This window comes from Mastigoproctus giganteus, chromosome 10, assembly GCF_048544385.1.
Source record: "Mastigoproctus giganteus isolate SK-2022 chromosome 10, ASM4854438v1, whole genome shotgun sequence".
NCBI classification, from domain to species: domain Eukaryota; kingdom Metazoa; phylum Arthropoda; class Arachnida; order Uropygi; family Thelyphonidae; genus Mastigoproctus; species Mastigoproctus giganteus.
Genome location: NC_143584.1, coordinates 59086946 through 59112341, shown reverse-complemented (window position 1 = coordinate 59112341; position 25396 = coordinate 59086946). Strand labels below are relative to the sequence as shown.

The 25396-nt window shown below is 38.3% G+C and overlaps 1 protein-coding gene across 2 annotated transcripts in view; it reads left to right on the top strand.

Annotated features, from left to right (window-relative positions):
- Nucleotides 1-25396, top strand: part of LOC150079048 (CD109 antigen-like) — a 1092235-nt gene that overhangs the window by 713294 nt on the left and 353545 nt on the right. For both annotated transcript variants that reach the window (XM_090384122.1, XM_090384121.1), the window contains exon 23: nucleotides 2410-2554. In XM_090384122.1, coding sequence (XP_090240248.1) covers nucleotides 2410-2554 — 145 coding nt within the window. The remainder of the gene's footprint in view (nucleotides 1-2409; nucleotides 2555-25396) is intronic.

The following is a 25396-nucleotide window of genomic DNA, read 5'->3' as shown; positions in this document are numbered from 1 at the left end:
AGTAAGCTAGAGAATCTTGTAATAACTGAGAGTAAAGTGGAGGAGAAATTGTTGAAATAAACACAAGAAAGGCACCTGGGGTGGATGGGATCTATCCAGTTATATTAAAGGAGGCAGCAAAGGAGGTAAGCAAACCCTTAGCCATAATTATGAGAGCTTCCTTGGACTCAGGGGAAGTACCCATGGACTGGAGATGTGCAAATGTGGCCCCAATTCACAAAGGAGGATCAAAGGGCGACACAAGTAATTATAGACCTGTTAGTTTAACTTCTGTTCCCGAAAATTAATGGAGGCACTGGTTAAAGAAGCACTGCAGGATCATCTAGACAAGACTTCAGTTATAGCTCGGACACAACATGGTTTTGTTAAGGGGAAGTCTTGCCTGACCAATTTGATTCGATACTATGATGCAGTCAGAAAAGAACTGGATACAGGGAATAACTTTGATATTATATACTTGGATCATAGAAAGGCTTTTGATACTGTTGCACTTGAAAGACTGCTGCACAAATTGGAGCAGTGTGGCATTGGAGGCAAATTGCTGCTATGGATAAAAGGGTGTTGAGGGGAAGAAGACAGAGAGTGGTAATCAATGGACACTGCTCATCTTGGACTAATGTTATTAGTGGAGTCCCTCAGCATTCAGTATTGGGTCCATTATTGTTTTCTGTATTTATGAATGATATTGATGATGGTATATCAAGCTTAATGTCCAAGTTTGCAGACGATACAAAGGTTGGCAGGGTTGTCAAGGACACTACTGACACTATGCTACTGCAACAGGATCTGGAAAGGTTGAGCAGATGGGCTGAGAGGTGGCAAATGAAGTTTAACATTGACAAATGTTAAACTTCATTTGCAACGTATCAACTCTGTGGTACTACACTGATAGTGGTAGAGAATGAAAGGGACCTGGGGGTTGTGTAGGCAGATATGAAGTTTTCTGAGCAGTGCAGATGGGCTGCAAGAGTAGCTCATGGTATATTGTCAATGATATATAGGAATTTTTCTAGCAGGGATAAGGAGGTGATTATTCCCTTGTATAAGGCAATGGTCAGGCCACATCTAGAGTACTGTATACAGGTCTGGAGGCCTCATTTCAAGAAGGATGTAGAGCTGCTGGAACGAGTACAGAGAAGGGCAACAAGATTAGTGAATGGAACAAAGGGTTGCTCTTACGAAGAAAGGCTTAAGTTTTGCAAATTACAATGTCTAGAGACTATTCATCGGCGAGGTGATCTGATAGAGGTGTATAAAGCCTTGAATGGTTTGAGCATGCTCAATGCTGATGGGATTCTTCCTCTTGCTCAGAATAATCACCTGAGAGGGCATAAATTCAAATTGAGGAAAGACAGATGTAGGATAGATGTCAGGAAATTTGCCTTTAGCCAGCGGGTGGTTGGTTGGTGGAATGGACTTCCATCCCTTGTCGTGGAAGTTGATAGCCTAAATAAGTTTATGGCTCAGCTGGACATGTATTTCGAACGAACAGAGGGGTGAAGTGGAAGTGGTTATTTTTTATTTATTTATTTTTATTTTTATTTATTTATTTTTTTTTGGCTGATGCTGCATAAGCTTGCTTTCTTGCATCAAATGCCTCTACTAATGCCAATGCTAAAAGGAGCCAATATGGATCACAATGTCTTTCCACCTTTAGAGCTAACGAAATCTTAGCCATAGGCAGTAGAGACTGACCATGACACATCTCAACCCAAGGGGTTTGGGTTTTGAAACAAGTTCCTCATCAAGAGATTTTCTTGCATTTCTCATACTGCACTCGTTGCAGATCACCCTCTAAGTAAATTGATCCTCCCTTCCTTATTGAGAAACATGGTGAGTATTACACTGCAAACTATCTCCTAAGATAGTTAAGAAATGCAATCATGAGCCTTGAGAGCTTGCACAGTCTCTTAGGGCTGAATTAATTGACAAGGTTCCCATATGTACTCCCTTCTACTCTGTCTGGGGAGAATTTCACATGCTTTCATATTTATTCCTAACTCATAACTTTTTCTCAGCATTGACCTCTACTTGCTAAGCAGTTCATCAGAACTGACAAGTACTGATCATACTAAAATCAATAGTATGATCATGTACAACAGTTTTGCCTTTTGGAACATAAACATATACAAGAAGTCATCTCCTGCACTTTGAAATGGGGTCTGTGTTAGCCCTTGACGTTTTCAGGTTCAGAAAAGATCTTATTTTAATTGATTTAATTCATTATATCTAATAAGAAAGTAGTTCAACTATAAGTTCATTAGGCAAAAAACACTGCTTTATTTTATGGGATGGAGAATGAAAATAATAATAAAGTCAAAGATCAGTCTATCTTTCTCATGATTCATTTATTTGATGTATAGATTTTCTTTTTAAAATTTCTTTCTGATAATTTTTTTCTTTATTCAGCCAGAGGGATCCACTCAGCATTTTACCAAGACTCTTCTCTTGGATTTTCGAAGTAGTAATGAATCTCCATTTAAAACTAATCTTTCTGTTTTGATTCCTCGGAATGCAGTTGAAGAATCAACCAAAATTACTGCTTCTGCTCCAGGTAAGAAAACTTATTATGTGTTTCAAATGCTTGCATTCTTAAAATATATAAACTTGTTAATATGACTTATTTCATTTCTCTTTGGTTACTGCTGTCTCCAACTGAATGAACTTTTCAGGTAAGGCCTGATAGAATCATCTCCAGTAGATGAAGGATTTATTATCTCTGCGAATGCTGCTGTATCCTTGGGTGTTGGGGAACAAAAGTCTCTCTCTCTCTCTCTCTCTCTCTCTCTCTCTCTCTCTCTCTCTCTCTCTCTCTCTCTCTCTCCCCACATGTTAGTCCTATTTTTTGATTGGTCCCTTTCTGAATATTAACTTCATTTTTATCTTGTAAAACCGTGGCATTTTTGAATTCTAATCTTATTGTGATCTCAAAATATCCAGAAGAAACAAGCTTTCAAGAATGATTGAGACAATATGTCTCTAAAAGCAGACTCAAAATTTACAGAAGAAAAGATATTTATGATCAGTTATCACTATTTGAATATTATTGAAGATATTGTATAAAGTTTTTTTATGGAGATCAGGATAAAGATACATACAATTTTTTTCTTCAGTGTCAACCAGTGAGGAATTGAAACTGAAAACAAAAAAAATCATCTGAGCTGGTATGTCTGTTGCAGCTTCAACTTAGGTTACACTTAAATAGAAAGGGTGCAAGAATATTTGCTGATGCTATCGAGGCAGTGTTAGGTGGGTCAGAAAACTGCTAGCTTGGGGGGATATACAGACTAATAGATTAACAGTAGCCACTGGCAGAGGTGAAAGTGATTCTTGAACTGCTTCTATTGGAATGAGCAGCAGGCTGGAAAACAAAGTGCGCGGGATTTCAGAGACTGCACAGGTCATCGCAGAACAAGTAAATACATGGGCTGTGTTAGGGTTGCTAAGAATAAGAACAGGTACTTGTATAATTGTGCTTTGAAGACTAAATGCTTAAGGCATAATATGGTATGGGTGAAATTAACTATATAATATCAGTGTAAATACACCATAGTTTATCCATAAATTTAACTACATAAGTAGTGTAAAGGCATCATTTGATTTTTTCTTCAATGTCAACCAGTGAGGAATTCAAATTGAAAAAAAAAAAAAAAAAAAAAAAATGTATATATTTACCCATAAATTTAACATATGTAGTTAAATTTATGGGTAAACTATGGTATATTTACACTGATATTACATAGTATAATTGTGTGTATGCCAATGCTAGGAGTTTAGTAAATAATTTTCATGAATTTGAGGTGTTGGTCAAAACATCAAAGGCAGATATTGTTGGGATATCAGAGATCTGGTGTCACACAGATATAAAGAATGTAGAATTGGAATTTTGGAAGTGCAATGTGTACAGAAAGGATAGACAGGATAGGTAAGGAGGAGGGGGTTATACTATTAGTTAAGATACACAAAATCTAAGGAAGTGCAGCCAGTTGACATGGGTGGTCACTGCAGTGTTGAGTCAGTTTGGTGTGACATAAGCACAGGGAAAGCAAAATTGAGAGTAGGAGTGTGTTTTAGGCCTAATGACTCTGATGAGTATAACGAACAACTGTACAGAGAAATAGAGTGGGCCAGTAAATCAGATTGTCTTATAATGGGGGATTTTAATTTCCCAGATATTGACTGGAACTTGTGGGTTGGTCACTCGCACACTAGCTAGGCTTTTGTGGATTTATTGGATGATTGTTTTCTACACTGGCATGTTCAAGGCAACGAGAGGAACTAATACTCTTTATCTGATTATCAGTGGTGATTCTTCATGCATTAAGAATCTGCAGATAAAGAAACCACTAGGTGGCAGTGATCACAGTGTGCTGGTGTGGGATTTACTTGAAAGGTAATTACCATCAGGGGTAAAGGGAAGGGTTTTTGCTTTCGTAAAGGTGACTATGGTGGTCTGAGACAGTATTTAAATTCTATACAGTGGGACCAACTGATGATGTTACCAACAGCAAATTCTAAATGAAAAAGAATTCAAAGAATTAATCTTGGAAGCTACTAGGCTTTACATACCAACTAAGAAATATTGTTCAAGGTTTAGGGCTAAATGGATGTCAGATGAACTAATGAGACATATGGCAGAGAAGAAAAATGCATGGGATACATTTCATTAGTTCCAATGTGTACAACAATATCACCATTTGTACTCTTAAAAGATGATATCTGCTCTACAACGTCATCAACTTTTGCCCCTGGCAGACATACCCTTGTCCTGTTCCACCTATCCTTGAGTAGTATATTCCCCGTCTCCCTGACAGTAGAGTCACCAACATTAACTAGTTCCTTTGGGACCATTCTGCCTTGGAGATTGCTTCTGTATTGCCTGATGCACAGGAGTGAGCTCTGCCATTGAGCTTGGCAACTGAGGGCTTGATGGGTCCCCTCATATTAATTTTTTGAGGGCATTTACCCTACACCTCAAGCTCCCCTAGATGCCCATCAGAATGCTGAGTTTGCACCTAATATCTTGACACTCTAGACACCTAACACACACACACAAAGGCATCCTACTTGGGCGCCTCCGTAGCCAGGTGGGCAGGAGAAGCAGTGTGTAGCACACACTTCTTGATTAGACCGGGTTTTGAGCCTGTGTCCACCAAATACGGAGGATGCGTATTTGGTGGACACAGGCTCAAAACGTATTTACTGTCAGATTTTAAAGGGGGTAAATAAAATATTATTATTCATGTGGGGACAAACGATATTAAACGTACACGATCTGACGATTTGTTGGAAAAATACAGGACCATGCTGACGAAATGTCGCGAGCTAGGCCATAATGTTTATGTGTCTGCAATTCTGCCCAGACACGATAGGGGGAATTATATGTTAAGGGCCTTGTGGATTAACTCAAGACTTGAAGGAATCTGCAAGGCTTTAGGGGGTAAATTTCTATCAGCATGGCCCACACTTGTAGGTAGAAGAAATTTGTTTTGTAGAGACGGGATACACTTAAACAAAGGTGGTGCAAAAGTTTTTGCCAGTATTATTGAGGATACCTTAAAGGCTCAGGGAAACTGCTAGTTAGGGGGGATGTGGGTAATACTGACACACGTTTATCTGATAATATTGGTCAATGTAACTCTTGCACATACCTTAAGAGTTCTTATCTATTACCCCAACTGGACGTATTATCTAGATGTTCTGGGGCCAAAGACGTTTCACGTGAGCGGGTAGCTCATATCAGGGAAGAGAGCCTAAAAAACTTCAAGGGTTGTGTTAGGGTTGTTAAATATACAAGAACAGTAAATCTTAATTGTTTATACAGTAACGTTAGAAGTGTCGTCAATAAAATGAGCGAATTCGAACTGCTGGTTAAAACAAGTAACGCGGACATAATAGGGCTTACAGAGACGTGGTGCCACCCTGAAATTGGGGATGATGAGTTTCAGTACAGCTTGTATAATGTATTTAGGAAGGATAGAGTAGATAGAAGGGGTGGTGGGGTAATGCTTCTTATCAGAAGCAGCCTGAGTGCGACGATAGCTTTCCCGGATTCAAACATTTCACATGCTAGTATAGAGTCTGTATGGTGTGAGATAGTTGGAAACAAAGGTACAATGCGAGTAGGAGTAATCTATAGACCAGGTGATTGTGAAGACTATGACAAAAGCCTCTACATGCAAATGGAATGGGCAAGTAAGCGTCAATGCCTTATTATGGGTGATTTCAATTTGCCTCTAATTGATTGGAGTAAATGGGAAGGAAACTCGACATGGGGAACAAAATTTTTAAATCAACTAGATGACTGTTATTTGTATCAACATGTCAGGGAAAGTACTAGAGAAAAGAATAACCTAGACCTCATCATCACAAATGAATCAGATGACATAACAGGGCTGACAGTAGAGGAACCAGTAGCAGGAAGTGATCATGGAGTTCTACGGTGGATGATGACGAGAGAGGTACCAGAAGTAAAAGGCAAAGGAATGGGTTTTAATTTCAGAAAAGGAAATTACGATACCTTAAGGTACTACATGGCCTCTATTAACTGGGTAGATATCGTGCAGAGAATGAATACAATTGAACTGTGGTACGCTTTTAAAACATTAATCACAGATGCCTTGAATGCGTATATACCATTAAAAAAATACTCCACGAGAAGGGTTCCAAGTTGGATGAATAGTGAAGTTGCCACATTACTTGAACAGAAAAAGGTGGCATGGAAAAGTTACAGAGCAATAAAAAGTACTGAAGCCTATAACAGCTACAAGGTGATGTGTAATAGAGCCACAGAAAAGGTTCGACAGGCAAAGGCAGTTTATGAGAAATCACTAGCAAACAGAGCAAAGAGGGGGGATAAAGAATTCTTCACATATATAAATGCCAAGAAGAGCAGGACAAACCAGATCGGACCTTTACGTAAGGGAAAGGGGATAGTAATAAATACACCAGCTGCCGTTGCAGAAGAACTCAACAGTTATTTTGCATCGATATTTACAAATGAAAAGCCTTTTGTGGCAATGGGAAGTTGAAAAATATGTAATTAATGATATCGAAATTTCGCAAGATTATTTAATGAAAAAACTTTCAAGCCTACAGACCAGTAAGGCTCCTGGAGTTTATGGAATATACCCTATAATCTTGAGAGAGGCGGCAAGCGAGTGCATTGAACCACTGAGGCTGGTTATGCGAGCATCACTAGACTCTGGGGAGATTCCCTTGGATTGGAAAAGTGCAAATGTATCTCCCATACATAAGGGTGGCTCTAAAAGTGAAGTGGGAAATTATCGACCTATCAGTCTGACTTCAGTAGTAGGGAAAATCATGGAGGCAATGATCAAGGGTGGAATTCAGGATCATTTGGATCGAATTGAAATTCTCAAGGATACTCAGCATGGTTTTGTAAAGGGAAGATCATGTTTAACAAATCTGGTTCGCTATTTCGAAAGGGTCACTCACGAGTTGGATTTAGGGAATAATTTCGACATTGTTTATTTAGATTTCAGCAAAGCTTTTGACTCAGTCCCACATGAGCGGTTGCTTTTTAAGGTGGAACAGGTTGGAATCACTGGGAAAATCCTTAGATGGATAGAAGGATGGCTTCAGGGCAGGAGGCAGAGGGTTGTGATAAATGGCTATTCCTCAGATTGGGTTGATGTTAGAAGTGGGGTTCCCCAATGATCAGTATTAGGACGCTGTTGTTTTTAATTTTCATAAACGACATTGATGAAGGGATAGAGGGCGTGATGTCTAAATTTGCGGATGATGTTAAAATTGGTAGAGTAGTTAATGATCACTGTCAAGCTGAGCTTCTTCAGAGAGACTTAGATAGACTTCAAGAATGGTCAGAAAAATGGCAGCTGTGCTTTAATCCAACAAAGTGTAAGGTATTACACCTGGGAAACAGTAATCCCAAAATAACTTATTCACTTGGTGGAGTTCAACTAAACCCAGTACTGGAGGAAAGGGACTTGGGTGTTACGATACGGTCAGACATGAAATTCTCTGAGCATTGTAAACAGGTTGCAAGGAAGGCCCATGGTGTCCTATCGATGATCTATCGAACTTTTGCAAGTAGAGATAGGGACGTGATAATCCCATTATATAAGGCTTATGTTAGACCACACTTGGAATACTGTGTTCAAGTATGGAGACCGCACCTAAAGAAAGACATCGAGCTTCTTGAAAGGGTGCAAAGAAGGGTAACTCGCCTGGTGAGATCGGCAAAAGGGCGTCCTTATGAAGAAAGACTTCGAATATGTGGTTGCAGAGTTTGGAAACTAGACACCTTAGAGGAGATTTGATTGAGGTGTTTAAGGCTCTGAGAGGCATCAGTAAAATGAATGAAGACAAAATTTTCAAGATTATAAATGATGCTAGAACTAGGGGACATAAATTCAAGTTACGGGGGGAAATGTTTAGATTGGACTGCAGGAAGTTTTATTTTAGCCAGCGAGTTATAAATTACTGGAATAAGTTGCCTTCATGGGTGGTAGAGGCCGACAGTTTGGGGAAATTCAAAGGTCATCTGGATAGTACTTTCGGGTAAGGGAAGCGCATAGGATGATAGGATTAATTTCCTTTTTATTTATTTTTTATTTCATTTTATTATTTTTATTTATTTATTAATTATTATTATTTATTTATTTAATTTTTGTTTTTATCATTGTTTTGTTCGGATTTTTTTTTTTTTTTTTTGGCTGGTGCATCATAAGCCATAGGCTTTCTTGCACCATACGGCCGTTACTAATACTAATTAAATTTAGAAAGATATATCTACTAGACTAATTAAAGGTGTCCCAAACTGAAATGAAATGCGGAAAGGTCAGGGAATGACCTGCACATATCCCTGGAGCAATATGGCGTTAGTTGCTAATGCTCCTAAAAACCAAATAGCAACAACAACAGTATCCTCCTTGGCTAGATCATGTCCTCTTTTTGAAAATTCGGCAAACATTTCACATTTCGCACATTTTTTGAGACGGATTAATTGGAGAATCACCCCCCCACCCACCCCCGAGTCACAGCATTCGCTCTAGTCTGTGATCTTTGCTTTGCAGCTCTTGTCTGGGGCATGATTTCCGTTTAAATACAATTTAATTAACAATGAAATTTAATAAGATTAATAATATTTTTGATTAAATGATAATACTATAATAAGCTACCAGATTCCTAATCGAGTGCTTCATATTATGCTATCTAGTTTTACTTTTTACCGTATATCAGTTCGCAATATATACACTTTATGCTATTTCTTATTGACTACAATATGGTGGCTAGTTCAACAATATTGACGCCAACACCAGGGAGTTGTAACTTCCAAAAATCGCTAGTTAAATTCAAAATAAGAAGCTAATGAACGCTACTAAACCTATTTAATATCTCTGTAAAACACAATGTAGTATGTTAATTAACAAATAATTCAGTAAAAATTAAACATATTTATCCCTTTACAGCAGCCAAAAATGCACCGACTGTTCTCTTCCACGACTAGAGCACCCTCCAAGGGGTTTCCAGGGAATTGCCTGCTAATCATACAAACTAAGAAATACTGTTCAAGATTTAGGCCTAAATGGATGTCAGATGAACTAATGAGACTTGTGGTAGAGAAGAAAAATGTATTATATGCATATAACTTATAATTTGACACAAAGGCCTGTTGTAGGTATTAGTTTGTAATCTACTCAAAAAGGAGGTTATGCAAGTGAAGGCAGATTACGAGAAATCTTTGGCAAAGGATGCCAAGAAAAACAGCTAAGACTTCTTTTTTATAAAAACTCAAGAAGGAAGGAGATGAATCAGATTGGCGAACTTAATACCGATGGTTTGACTGTTGATGATTGTGCTCAGGCAGCTGACAAACTGAATAAGTATTTTGCATCTACATTCACACATGTGGAATTCTCTAGGGAACTGGAGGCCAGAAGTATATCAAATTCTAACAGGAAGCTAAATGATTTTGTAATAACTGAGACCAAAAAGAAATTGTTAAAGTTAAATATAAGAAAGGCATCTAGGATGGATAGGATCTATCCACTTATATTGAGCGAGGGAGCAAAGGAAGTAAACAAACCCCCCTAGCCATAATTATGACAGCATCCTTGTATTCAGGGAAGGTCTCCACAGATTGGAGATGTGCGAATGTATCTCCAATTCACAAAATGGATCAACAGATGACATAAGTAAATACAGGCCTGTTGGTTCAAATTAACTTATACGTATCAATGCATTAGCTTGATATAGTCAAGTGTAGTATAGGATAGTCAATTAATGAATTAATTTTATTAAACTTATTAATTTTCATTGTTAATTAATTAAATCATATTTAAACAGAAATCATACTCCATACTAAAGCAGCCAAGCAAAGTGCACAAAATAGCAGCAGTGCTGTGGCAAGTGAGAGAACCAAAGGGGATGATTCTCCAACGTATCACAGCCTAAAAAAATGTGCAACTTGTGAAATGTTTGTAGCCCTTTCTCGTATAGGACATGATCTAGGCAAGGAGGATGTCTTTGTTTCTGCTAGGTATAGAGAGTATCAAGAAATTAGGTACCAACTCTGCGTTCTGATGGGCATCTATGAGAGTTTGAAGAGTAGGCTAGATTATTATTATTATTATTATTATTAATATCCATATGATGCAAGGAAGCCTGAGGCTTATGCTGCACCGGGAAAATAAAAAAGTTCCCAAGTAACCCTGTGAGAGAGAGAGAGAGAGAGAGAGAGAGAGAGAGAGAGAGAGAGAAAGTCAAAAGTAGAAGGGAATCACCAAGAAGGAGAAGAATGATGATATCCAGCTCAGGACCCTGGGTGTGCCAAGCCCATACTCACCAGATGTGAGCCCCCGGGGTTAATGTTCTTGAAGGAATGAAAATGGGAGATCCATCAAGCTCTCAGCTGCCAATTCAACTTCAGATCTCACTCTTGTGCATCAGGCAACACAGCTGAAATCTTCAGAGCAGAATGCTACTGTCCCACAGGAGCTAGTTATTGTTGGTGGCTCTATTCTCAAGGAGACGGGAAATATATTGTGCCAAAAGGATAGGTGGAACAGGACCAGGGTATGTCTGCCAGGGGCAAAGTTGTAGAAATTGTAGAGCAGAATGAATGGGTAAAATGGGAAAGTTTTTTTTTTTTTTTTTGGCCTATGCTACATAAGCTTGCTATCGTGTTTCGTAAGCTAACTTCTGTCCAAGGAAAAATAATGGAGTTACTATTTAAAGAAATAATGCAGGATCATCTTGACAAGACTGTTATGTTTCTGTTATATTTCAGACAGAGCGTAGGTTTGTTTATGGGGAAATCTTGTCTGACCAATTTTATTGGATGCTATTATGAGATTTCTCGTAATTTTCCTTCGCTTGCCTAATCTCCTTTGTGACTTCATTCCAGACCACTTATATCTACCGCAGGCTTCTGTATCAATTGATAATTTATATGCATCCTATGCATTTTTCTTCTCTGCCACATGTTTCAATAGATCATCTGACATCCATATAGGTCTAATCCTTGAACAGTATTTCTTAAATGGTATGAAAACCTGGTAGCTTCTACAATTATTTTCCTGTATGCTTCACATTTAGAGTTTGGTGTCGGTAACAACATTAGTTGTTTCCAACAACAAACTCTAAACAATGGTAACGACATTAGTTGTTACTGACAGCAATCATTTTTTCATTTCTTGGCATTCTTTGCCGAGAAATGCAGAAGGATTTCTATACTTATATAATAGTAGAAGTAAATTAATAAGAGGAGTATACCTCAATATAGTACGTGGAACACTTCCGTATGATACCCTCCAGAAATTAAAACGGAAAAAACGAAAAAATCGACAACTTACCGGTACATTAAAGTAAAATATAAATAATTAAATAATTAAAGTAAAATATAAATAATTAAATAATCAATTTAACACAATTAAAATTCAAATTAACGCAATTAAAAGAATCTAACGAAAATATTCAAAACGATTTTCCTTCCTGAAGCTGACAATGCTTTTCGACCGACTGTCGTGATCACAGGAATGAAAATTACCGAATCAGGCTAAACCTGCAACTTAAATAGTGATTATATGTCTTCGCACATGCGCGTAAAGGTCCACGCATCGGAGATCAAATATGGCCGCCGAACATTAACAGAATTCTCGTGTAATTTAATTTCAACGGTTTCTGCAATTAATAGTCGCGTATAATTATGTTGAACGTTAAGTATTTTGGCCTCGTTAAATAAAAAAGTATGTTTTTCGTTAATGGCATGAAAGGCTAATTCTGACGCTGCTGAACGAGAAGCACGAACTGAGGCTTCGTGTTGATTTACACGAATATTAAGAGAAAACCGCGTCGAACCCTGGTAAGACGAGTCGCAATCACCGCAAGAAATGTTGTATACTAGATCATTAATTTGTGTTGCGAACGCGGAAAGAACCGAGCGATTGTTCAGTATAGTGTGTAACTTCCGTATAGGCCTAGCTATAATTTTAAATTCGGTATCTTTAAAGAATCTGTTAAGCTGTTTGTGCCACTGTTCAACATATGGGACAGAAATAAAGTATTTTTTGATATTACTATTGTTGATTGGTGTAGTATTTTTTATCCTATCCTTAGCTTGTACCCTAATTCGATTTATTGTGTTAATGGGATAACCCCTGTTCAAGAATCTGCTAGTTAATATTTGTATTTCTGAGTCCAAAGCAGAATCTGTCGTTGAATATTTATAGGCATTTATAAATTGATTAAAGATAATCGATCTTTTGTAGGTGAACGGGTGGTAGCTATTATAACGTAGAAGCATACCGGTGTTTGTGGGTTTTCGATAGATGCTAAATTGTATTTTGTTCGAGTCCCGGGTAAGCGTGAAATTTAGAAAGTTTAATGACTTAGTATCCATATCTTCCCTTTCCAATGTAAATTTGAGTCTAGAATGAATATTATTAAACGAATGTAAAATGTCTTGGATAGTACTACTATCAGTAATAACTAGAACATCGTCTAAATACCTCCCATAGTATGTGATACGGGGACGAAAAGGTGTCAAATGTATCTGCTCAATCGTTGAGAGATAGATCTCTGACATTAAGCCACTCAGGCTCAAACCCATTGGTAATCCAAAAATTTGTTTGTACATCACCTTGTCTCGAAAGGTGATGTAGTTAGCCTCAACTAATAGTTTAATTAAGTGAAAAATTTCCTTAATGGGCAGCTTCGTATAATTAATCGGTGTCGAGTTTTTATTTAACATATCCCAAATAATATCTAATGTGTATTCAACCTTTACATTCGTATATAATGAGGTAACATCTAATGAGAATAAATTGTCATTGTCGCCGAGTCTACAGTCTTTAAGATTATTAAATAATGTATCGTAATTCTTAATCCCAAATTGTATAACCTGTCTAAAAGGTTTTATAATATTATATACATGTGTGGCTAAGGCTGAAAATGCCGAGTTCCTGTAGGAAACAATAGGTCGAATCGGAAATCCAGGCTTGTGTAATTTTACCTGACCAAAAAGTGCAGGAATATTGTATGTTCTGGACTTCAATTCCTTCAACTGAACCATAGTAATGTAGTCGTTTTTACGATATGTGGTTAACGTTTTATTGTATTGAATAAAACGATTAAATAAATTGAATAAATACAATTTTATTGAATCTAACTTATTAATATAATCATGTTTATCTAGTATTACCACTGTATATCCTTTATCTGCCCTCTGTATAATAATGTCCTTATTTTCTCGAAGTTCTCGTAAAGCTGAACTGTCATGTGTATTCAATTTAGGAAGTCGCGTTTCTTTTATGTTATTCACTACTTGGTTAACTTGTTGAATAAATACATCTTTTTGTGGAACACTACGAAGTAGTTGAGGCTAATTACATCACCTTTCGAGACAAGGTGTACAAACAAATTTTTGGATTACCAATGGGTTTGAGCCTGAGTGGCTTAATGTCAGAGATCTATCTCTCAATGATTGAGCAGATACATTTGACACCTTTTCGTCCCCATATCACATACTATGGGAGGTATTTAGACGATGTTCTAGTTATTACTGATAGTAGTACTATCCAAGACATTTTACATTCGTTTAATAATATTCATTCTAGACTCAAATTTACATTGGAAAGGGAAGATACGGATACTAAGGATACTAAGTCATTAAACTTTCTAAATTTCACGCTTACCCGGGACTCGAACAAAATACAATTTAGCATCTATCGAAAACCCACAAACACCGGTATGCTTCTACATTATAATAGCTACCACCCGTTCACCTACAAAAGATCGATTATCTTTAATCAATTTATAAATGCCTATAAATATTCAACGACGGATTCTGCTTTGGACTCAGAAATACAAATATTAACTAGCAGATTCTTGAACAGGGGTTATCCCATTAACACAATAAATCGAATTAGGGTACAAGCTAAGGATAGGATAAAAAATACTACACCAATCAACAATAGTAATATCAAAAAATACTTTATTTCTGTCCCATATGTTGAACAGTGGCACAAACAGCTTAACAGATTCTTTAAAGATACCGAATTTAAAATTATAGCTAGGCCTATACGGAAGTTACACACTATACTGAACAATCGCTCGGTTCTTTCCGCGTTCGCAACACAAATTAATGATCTAGTATACAACATTTCTTGCGGTGATTGCGACTCGTCTTACCAGGGTTCGACGCGGTTTTCTCTTAATATTCGTGTAAATCAACACGAAGCCTCAGTTCGTGCTTCTCGTTCAGCAGCGTCAGAATTAGCCTTTCATGCCATTAACGAAAAACATACTTTTTTATTTAACGAGGCCAAAATACTTAACGTTCAACATAATTATACGCGACTATTAATTGCAGAAACCGTTGAAATTAAATTACACGAGAATTCTGTTAATGTTCGGCGGCCATATTTGATCTCCGATGCGTGGACCTTTACGCGCATGTGCGAAGACATATAATCACTATTTAAGTTGCAGGTTTAGCCTGATTCGGTAATTTTCATTCCTGTGATCACGACAGTCGGTCGAAAAGCATTGTCAGCTTCAGGAAGGAAAATCGTTTTGAATATTTTCGTTAGATTCTTTTAATTGCGTTAATTTGAATTTTAATTGTGTTAAATTGATTATTTAATTATTTATATTTTACTTTAATTATTTAATTATTTATATTTTACTTTAATGTACCGGTAAGTTGTCGATTTTTTCGTTTTTTCCGTTTTAATTTCTGGAGGGTATCATACGGAAGTGTTCCACGTACTATATTGAGGTATACTCCTCTTATTAATTTACTAATATTATTATCAACGTAGAACATATTGAGTATTACAGCTCTGATTCATACTATATAATAGTAGAAGGAAAGTGCTGAGATCACAGAGAGGCCAAATTGGTCTTTGTAGCTTAACTCACACATCCGAATTCTTTAGGGAGGGGGATGCCAGAAGTTTGTCAAACTCTACCAGGGAGCTAAACGATTTTGTGATAACCGAAAGAAAGTCGTAGAGAAATTGTTGCAGTTAATCCTAAAATAGGCTCCTAGTTGGATGGGGATCTATCCAATTATATTAAGGTAGGCAGCAAAGAAGGTAAGCAAACCTTTGGCCATAATTATCAAGGCATCTTTGGATTCATGGCAGGTCCCTGTAGACCAGAGGTGTGCAAATCTATCCCCAATTCACAAAGGGTAACATGAGAAATTACAGATGCATTAGCTTAACCTCTCTTATCTTCCAGGGAAAATAATAGAGTCACTGATTATAAAGGTAATGCAGCACCATCTAAACAGGGTTGCAGTTAGACTTCAGTCACAGCATTGCTTTGTTAAGGGGAGATCTTGGACTAATATTATTAGTGGTGTCCCACTGGGTTCGGTGCCTGGCCCATTGTTGTTTACTGTATTTATTAATGATATAGATGGCGATGATACTAAGGTTGGTAGGGTAGTTAATGAAAATATGCTGCTTCAACCAGATCTATAAAAATTAGACAGAGACTGAGAAATGGCAATAAAAGTTTAATGTAAACATTGATAAATGTAAGGTGCTACATAAGGATAACAGTAATCCCAGAGTGATGTATGAACTGTGTACTACTTACACTGAGGGTAGTGGAAAATGAAAAGGACCTGGGGGTAATTGCGCAAGTAAAGTGTGAAGTGTATTAGTTGTCTGACAGCACCAGGGGTTCCCCCATCTCCATGTTGTATTCTTTGTAAGTGACACAGAACTCTGTGGAAGCCAGAGATTTAAAAAGTGTGTGGAGAGTGGTTTGTTGTGTATTGTTATGTTCTGTTGTTTCTCTGACCATTTAGCCGTTGGGCCCCTATTTTGGGGGGGGGGCTCCATAACCAGGTGGGCAGGAGCAGCAGTGCGTAACACACACTTCTTGATTAGACCGGGGTTCGAGCCTGTGACCACCAAATATGGAGGATGCGGAAAGGTCAGAGAATGACCACCGCATATCCCCGGAGCAATATGACCTTAATTGCTAATGCTCCTATGTATAAATATAGTGCAAATGCATCAGGAGTTGCTAATGCTCCTTAAAACCAAATAACAACAACAACCCTATTTGGGACCCACTGTTGCCCACACTTTGCCACAAGGAGGTAGGTCCTCGTGGCAAACCTAGTTTCCAAGGATTTCAATGGTTAGGCCTATTAAAAAAAAAAAAAAAAAAAGGGCTGAAAACTAGAATTGGAAAAGCCGAAAGAGATTTACAAGAAAGTTGTAGAATTTAGACGTTGATTACAGTTTGGCGGCATTGTTAGGAGTGTACTTGGTCAGTTTAGTGAGAGGGGAGGGGGAGACTGAAGGCTGGAGAAAACAGGTAGAAGGATGGGGACGATAGAGTAGGCATCCCCAAAGAGGTCAGTTGGGATGAGCCCCACCAGGCGAAGTATGGGGGGAAGCAGGGAGAGAAGGAGGAGACAGAAACCTATCTCCTCCCCTACCTGCCTGGTCATGGGGTTTTAAAGGGGAACCGGGTTAGAGTACCCAGTTCAGATCGTCAGTGCCATGTTGTGTTGATTCCGGTAGCATGATCAAACTGCCCATCCTGCTCAGGGGGTAGGATATGTTAGCTGGCAGTGGGGGATGGGAGAGAAACACATTTACTTCATTCCTAATCTGCATTCTCACTCTACTTGCATTCTATTTTTATACTTGTTTCTTATATTTTATAATATATATATATTTTTTTTTTTCTGTTAGGTTATATATATAAATATATATATATATATATATATATATACACATATATAATTATTATTTTTATTTATTTATTTATTTTATTTTTATTTTTTCCCCTTTCACTCACTCATTCATCTTTTTCACACACACCAGGGGGGATGCAATGTTGTGTAATGTAAATTTAAATACTAATGCATAATAGTTGAGCTAAATAAGCAAGCATATAAAATATTAAAACTAGGATTAGCAACGTTTATGGTTTGTGTTCTTTTTCTCAAACACTTACACTCTCATTCTTTCTTCTGCTTTCATTTCATTTGTTCAACTCTTGCTTTCTGCACTGCACTCTCTGGGCACTTCAACTTAATGTTATGCTTCCGTTGCAGTGCAGGCCTAGCTATGTTTTACAGGCCAGGGGAAAATGCAGTGATAGTGTTTGAGTTGTCAGTATATAAAGTAAGGTATGTCATTAGTAAATTTGTATTCTTTCGGCCAATTACATTTGCTCATTCCCATTCATCATAACACTCATTCACTCTCTCTTTCCATCTTGCTGTGCCACTCTTTCTTTCACCAAAACTGACATTTATTCCCTTTTACCATAATTCCCAATTCACTCTGTGCCCAGCCTATTCATTCTGTCTTTCATTCTCATTCATTCTGTCTTTCATTCTACATTGCATCCCCTTGCTACTAGCTTACTGATATTTTTCAGCTAATCTTCCTCCCCTACATGGTTGCTTATTTGGTGTGCCCCAGGTTCCTACATGTGGCAGGGTAGTCCTGGGGGGGGGGGTACCCATGTCAATCAGGTTTTGTCATGTCAAGTTTCTGTCATGGTGCAGAATACTGCTATCCCAACAGTTTTAAAGTCATCGTCTGGGCAATGTGGAAAACGTGGGCAATTTTTTACTATTGATTATTTTTCAATTGCTGGGGGGGGGGGGTTGAGTTGCCCTTATTTGGATAATTCTATGCATTTTGAATGCTTTCTGTGTGAAGGTTGTAAAGTCTTTATAGTTTTCCTCTTCTATGATGAACAGATGTTCTCTCCTTGGAAGGGGGCCAATCTGTGCTATTAGCTCTGTTCTGGAGGTGTCTTAAATTATACATTCATATAGAATGTGTGCCCAGTCATCACTCTCACCACAGGTGCAGTTTGGGTCATCAGTCAGCCCTAAGGAGGTTAGTTTTGCCTTTAGGGAGCTGTGACCTATCAATATGAATGTTGTAAAAGGTTCAGGGGCATACCACTTAGGTGGCTTTGGGCTAACCATTGACACCAGTGGCAGAAACCGTTTGTTACCCAGACCTCTGATTTCCTGCTCCAACTTTGTTTGCCATAGCTTGTGGAGTTTGTGGCTATTATTTTTCTTTCAACACTGAGGGTGCTGGCTGTATCAAGGGCTATCCCCAGAAATTCTGTGGGTATGCCCTTTTTAAGTCTATAATATAAGCCTCTTTTGGCTACTTCCAGATAAAGTGGGAGAGCTCTGGCCAGAAACTGTAGCACAGGTGTGCTTACTGTGCAACATGCTCTGGTAATAGCGAGAAGTATCGTCCTTTGTATCGATTCTAATTTATTCCTATTTCTTACTATGGCTGAGCGGGTGAACCATGCATCCGCTCCATAGGTGATAACAGGTATGAACATTGCACGGTATGTGATTGCCAGGGTCTTTCTTTTGAGCTCCCAGTCTGCTCGACTGATCCTGGCAATCATACCTGCATAATTTCTCACTTTCTTCGCCAAGTAGGTCAAATGGGGATAAAAAGTTAATTTTGAATCCAAGACCATTCCGAGATATTTTAGTTCTGTTAGCATTTTTATAATTGTGTTAATTTTGATTTGTGGACGTCTTCTTATGTCCAAATTGCCTTTTAGAAGTATTTGTTTGGTTTTTTTCAAGCGATATTTTGAGCATGTGCATTTGTGCCCACTTCTGCAACTTCAATAGGGTGGAATTTGATCTTTGCTCTACAACCACTCACATGTTACCTTTTACAAGGAAAATTATGTCATCTGAAAAGGCCAGGCTTTCCACGTGGTCCAGATCCAAGGCCAGAAATTCATCCAGAACAGTGTTCCAGAAGAAAGGGCCAAGGATTGAACCCTGTGGGCAGCCTTTATTCAGAGGGCATGTCAATTCCTGGAACCTTGTGCATACCGAGACACTTCTGTCTGTAAGGTAAATGTTTATTACCTTATAGAGATTTTGTGGGGCATTTGCCTGGCGGACTCTTCTAAGGACACTAGCCACCAGAGTAAGTCAAATTCCCCAGCAAAGTCAATGGAGATTGCCGGCATATATTTCTCCCCTGAGTTTTTAAATGTTGTCAGTAGGTGGTGCATAGCATCCTCTGTAGAGTTGCCTGCTTAAAACCATACTGATTGTTGGAGTGTAAACCTGCTTCTGTGTAGTATTGAGCTAATCTACTGTATATTAGTCTTTCATATATTTTCCCTAGTACAGGGAGTAGGGCTATTGGTCTATATGATTTGGGATCGGTAAGGGGGGATCTCAGGGTTTTTGAGAATTAATCTTAACACAGCTTTTTTCCATGTTTTTGCAAATATACCTTCTGTCATACAGTTATTATTTAGTGCTATTAATTTGTCTGGTGCTATTTCTGCTAATTTTTGATGATCTCAACCTCTAAGAGGTCAAAAACTGGGCATTTATTTTTTTGGTTTTAGATAATGCTATTTGTAAGTCTTTAAATGTAGTAAACAGAGGTTCAATATTGGCATTTTGATATTTAGCATTTTCTTTTATAATGTCCAGCTGGGTGGGGGAATGATCCCCAGTTTCAGTCTGAATAATATTGTCTAGGATGTTATTTTCAGAATTGGCCCAACACAGGGTTGGGGTTCCATCTGGTTTTACAGTGGTTTCCAAGACAGCTCCTCCTGGCAGCTTGTTTCAGTCTGTGGCTATTATTTTTATTACCTAATAGAGATCACTATTCTGTAGATAACTATCTACAGAATAGGTCACTATTCTGTAGATAACTCCCCAAGGGTTATTGTTTCCAGTCATCATCATCATCAGCCATTTTCAATCCACTGCAGGATGAAGGCCTCTCCAGCAACTTTCCAGTTCCTTCTGTTTTGAGCCCTGGCCATCCATTTACTACTCAAAAACTCATGAATTTCATCTATCCATCTCCGCCTTTGTCTTCCAGGTTTTCTTCTATCTCCTCTTGGGTACCATTCTGTTATTTTCTTAGTCCATCTGTCATCATGTCTTCTAGCTATGTGTCCTGCCCAAGACCATTTTAGTTCTTTAGTTTTGATAAGAATGTCCTTTACTTGAGTTTGCTGCCTAATCCATGTGTTTCTCTTCTTATCTAACAGTCTGATTCCCAATATAATTCGTTCCATTCTTCGCTGTGTAGTTCTTAGCTTCTCTTCCATTCTTTTGGTGAGTGCCCAAGTTTCACTTCCATAAGTCATGGTGGGGAGTATACATTGATTCATTATTTTACGTTTCAGACAAACTGGGATATTGCTCTTCAGTATGTGACTATATTTCCTGAATGCTATCCATCCAAAATTTATTCTTCTCTTGACTTCCAGCCATTTATCATTATTACAGCTAATAACTTGTCCCAGATAAGTATATGACTCCACCTTTTCAATTACTGCTCCTTCAATCATTATTTCCCTTTCCGTGGCATACTTGTTCATCATTACTTTTGTTTTAGCCATATTCATCTTTAGTCCAAAATCCTTACTAACTGTGCATAACTGATTAAGATTTTCCTCTAATTCTTTGGGATCGTGGCTTATGACCACAATGTCATCTGCAAATCGTAAATGGTTTAGGTACTCTCCGTTCACATTGACTCCTTTCTGCGACCAGTCTAATCTTCTGAAAGCTTCCTCAAGGGCAGCAGTAAACAGCTTCGGAGATATTGTGTCTCCTTGTCGAACTCCTTTCTCGATTTTAAATTTGCTACTGTCTTTGTCTAGTCTAATAAAGGATGTAGCACTCTCATATATTTTCTTCAAAATCATAATATATGGAGTATCTATGCCTTGTCTTTCCAGTGCCCGAAACATTGCCTTATGCTGTATGGAGTCAAATGCCTTTTCATAATCCACAAATGCCAGGCATAATGGTGTTTTATATTCATTTGCTTTCTCCATTAGCTGTGATATTACGTGAAGGTGATCCATAGTTGAGAATCCTGTCCTAAAGCCAGCTTGCTCTTTCGGTTGATTCTCATCAAGTATTCTTTCTAATCTGTTAGTAATGACCCTTGTGAACAACTTGTAGATATGGGATAATAAGCTAATTGGTCTATAATTTCCAATTTCTGATTTATCTCCTTTCTTATGCAGCAAAACTATGATTGCATTATTCCACTGCTTAGGCATCACACCTTTTCTAATGCACTTTGTGAAGAGCCTTGCCAGTTTTTGTGTTATGTCTCTTCCTCCCAATTTTAACAACTCTACAGTAAGTTCATCTTCCCCCGGAGCTTTCCGATTCTTCATTTTCTTCAATGCATGTTCTACCTCATCAGTAAGAATATTGGGTATGTCGTATGTGTTGCTACTTTGCAATCCATCTTCCCCACTGCTGGTATCATTCCCTCGCTCCTTGTATAATTCTCTATAGTAGTCTTCTGCTATTTGAATTATGCCTTCTCTGCTGTTTATAAGTACACCATCGCTATTCTTCAGTTTCAGTATCATTTGTCTTTCTGTATTACTGCTCATGGCTGCTGATTTAAATCCTTTGTTTTCCCTTAATGCTTGTTCTACTTTTCTTGTGTTAAATCTTCTTATGTCCTCTCTGAGTCTCTTTCTAATGGCTTTGCATAACTCAGTATACTCAATTTTCTCCCTGTCAGTGTTTTTCTTGCTCTTCATTTGTCGTCTTTGGTTCATCATGACGAGTGTTTCTTGACTAATTTTTTCTTCTTTGGATTTCTGTTTCCCTATAGATTTCTTGGGCTTTATCACTTTCAGAAAGTTGTAATATTCCTCGTCGATATCTTGGTCTTGAGCAGTCTGCAGAAGCTCAAACTTGTTCTTCAGTTCCAGTACATACTGCTTTTTCTCCTCCTCTGTTATTTCAAAGACCTTTATATTATTTACTCGAGTCAGTTTTTTCCTTTCCTTTCCTACATCTATATCAAGTGTACATCTTACCATTCTGTGATCACTTCCAACATTTACCTTATTCAGGACGGTAACATCATTCACAATATATCTTCTGTTAGTGAGGATGAAGTCGATTTCATTAGTTGTTAATCCATTTGGACTCTTCCATGTCCACTTTCTGTTCACCCTTTTCTTGAAAAAAGTGTTCATTACTGACATTCCTTGAGATTCTGCAAATTCCACAAGTCTTTCACCTCTTTTATTTCTTTCACCAATTCCAAAATTTCCTATAGTTCCTCTTTCTGCGCTGTTTTGCCTTTTTCCAACCTTAGCATTGAAGTCCCCCATAATAATAGTGTAGTGGGTTTTCTGTTCATCTAGAAGACTGGTGCATGGATTTATGTTGGTGCATAAATCATTATAATCTTTAGCTTGTACCTCTTAGAAATCTTGAGTATTAGTCTTTTTTTTTTTTTTTTTTTTTTTAGTCTTGTTTGCAGTAGTTCCCACCAAGTGCCTCCAGAAATCCTTTTTCTGTCTCTTATGAGGGCTGTATACTGATTCCTGAGAGTTCTATAAGAATCTCTCAGTGCATCCACCTCATTTTGTGGCCAAGATGTTCTAGCTCTTTAAAAATTTCTCCTTGCCTGGTGAACCCTTCTCCTGAGTATAGTCAGTTCAGGGCACCACCAGGGGACTGCCTGCTTCCTCAGCTTTTTCCATGGGATAGACAGGTTTGCTGTTTTTGTTAAAATGTTTGTCATAGTCAGCGCTTGCTAGTCTGGGCTACAGTTGCCTGATCTAGACCACTCATTTTCCTGTTTTTGCAGCTCAGCTGCTGTATGTTCTGCGAAAATCTGCCAGTTTGCCTTTTTAAGGTTATACCTTTTGATATCCAACTAGGAGTGTTGGGTTGTTTGTAACTGCCCGTTTAGTTTGAAGGTGATAACTCAATGATCTGATGTAGTCCAGGCTGGCTGGACATACCAGTCTATAATTAGCATTAGGATTAGCATTAGTAGAGGCATTTGATGCAAGAAAGCAAGCTTATGCAGCATCAGCCAAAAAAAAAAAAAAAAAAACCACTTCCACTTCATCCCTCTGTTCGTTCAAAATACGTGTCCAGCTGAGCCTTAAACTTATTTAGGCTATCAATTTCCACGACAAGGGAAGGAAGTCTGTTCCACCAACCAACCACCCACTGACTAAAGGCAAATTTCTGCACGTCTACCCTACATCTGTCTTTCCTCATTTTGAATTTATGCCCTCTCAGGTGATTATTCTGAGCGAGAGGAAGAATCCCATCAGCATTGAGCATGCTCAAACCATTCAAAGCTTTATACACCTCTATCAGATCACCTCGCTGGTGCCTAGTCTCCAGACACTGTAATTTGCAAAACTTAAGCCTTTCTTCGTAAGAGCACCCCTTTGTTCCATTCACTAATCTTGTTGCCCTTCTCTGTACTCATTCCAGCAGCTCTACATCCTTCTTGAAATGAGGCCTCCAGACCTGTATACAGTACTCTAGGTGTGGCCTGACCATTGCCTTATACAAGGGAATAATCACCTCCTTATCCCTTCTAGAAAAATTCCTATATATCATTGACAATACACCATGAGCTACTCTTGCAGCCTGTCTGCACTGCTCAGAGAACTTCATATCTACCTCCACAACCACCGCCAGGTCCCTTTCATTCTCTACCACTATCAGTGTAGTACCACAGAGTTGATACATTGCTCTGGGGTTGCTGTTTCCCATGTGTAGTACTTTACATTTGTCAATGTTAAACTTCATTTGCCACTTCTCAGCCCATCTGCTCAACCTTTCCAGATCCTGTTGCAGCAGCATAGTGTCAGTAGAGTCCTTGACAACCCTGCCTACCTTTGTGTCGTCTGCAAACTTCGACATTAAGCTTGATATACCATCATCAATATCATTTATGAATACAGAAAACAATAATGGACCCAACACTGAGCCCTGAGGGACTCCACTAATAACATTAGTCCACGACGAGCAGTGTCCATTGATTACCACTCTCTGTCTTCTCCCCCTCAGCCACCCCTTTATCCACAGCAGCGATTTGACTCCAATGTCACACTGCTCCAATTTGTGCAGCAGTCTTCCATGTGCAACAGTATCAAAAGCCTTCCTAAGATTCAAGTATATAATATCAAAGTTATTCCCTGCATCCAGTTCCTTTGTGACTGCATCATAGTATCCAATCAAATTGGTCAGGCAAGACTTCCCCTTAACAAAACCATGCTGTGTTCGAGCTATAACTGAAGTCTTGTCTAAATGATCCTGCAGTTCTTCTTTAACCAGTGCCTCCATTAATTTTCCGGGAACAGAAGTTAAACTCACAGGTCTATAATTACTTGTGTCAGCCTTTGATCCTCCTTTGTGAATTGGGGTCACATTTGCACATCTCCAGTCTGTGGGTACCTCCCCTGAGTCCAAGGAAGCTCTCATAATTAGGGCCTAAGGGTTTGCTTACTTCCTTTGCTGCCTCCTTTAATATAACTGGATAGATCCCATCCACCCCAGGTACCTTTCTTGTGTTTATCTTCAACAATTTCTCCTCCACTTTACTCTCAGTTATTACAAGATTCTCTAGCTTACTGCCAGAGTTGAATACACCTCTGGCATTCCCCTGGCTGAATAACTCCTCATGTGTGAATGTTGATGCAAAATATTCATTTAGTTTGTTAGCTACCTGAGCAGGATCATCAACAGTTGACCCATCGATATCAAGTGGACCAATCTGATTCATCCCCTTCCTTCTAGAGTTTACATAAGTAAAGAACTCTTTGCTGTTTTTCTTTGCATCCCTTGCCAAAGATTTCTCGTAATCTGCCTTCGCCTTCCTAACCTCCTTTGTAACTTGGTTACAGATCAACTTGTATCTATCATAATCTTCTGTGTCATGTGTTAATTTGTATGTATCCCATGCATGTTTCTTCTCTGCCATATGCCTCATCAGTTCATCTGACATCCATTTAGGCCTAAACCTTGAACAATATTTCTTAGTTGGTATGTAAAGCCTAGTAGCTTCCAAGATAAGTTCTTTGAATGCTTCCCATTTTGTATTTG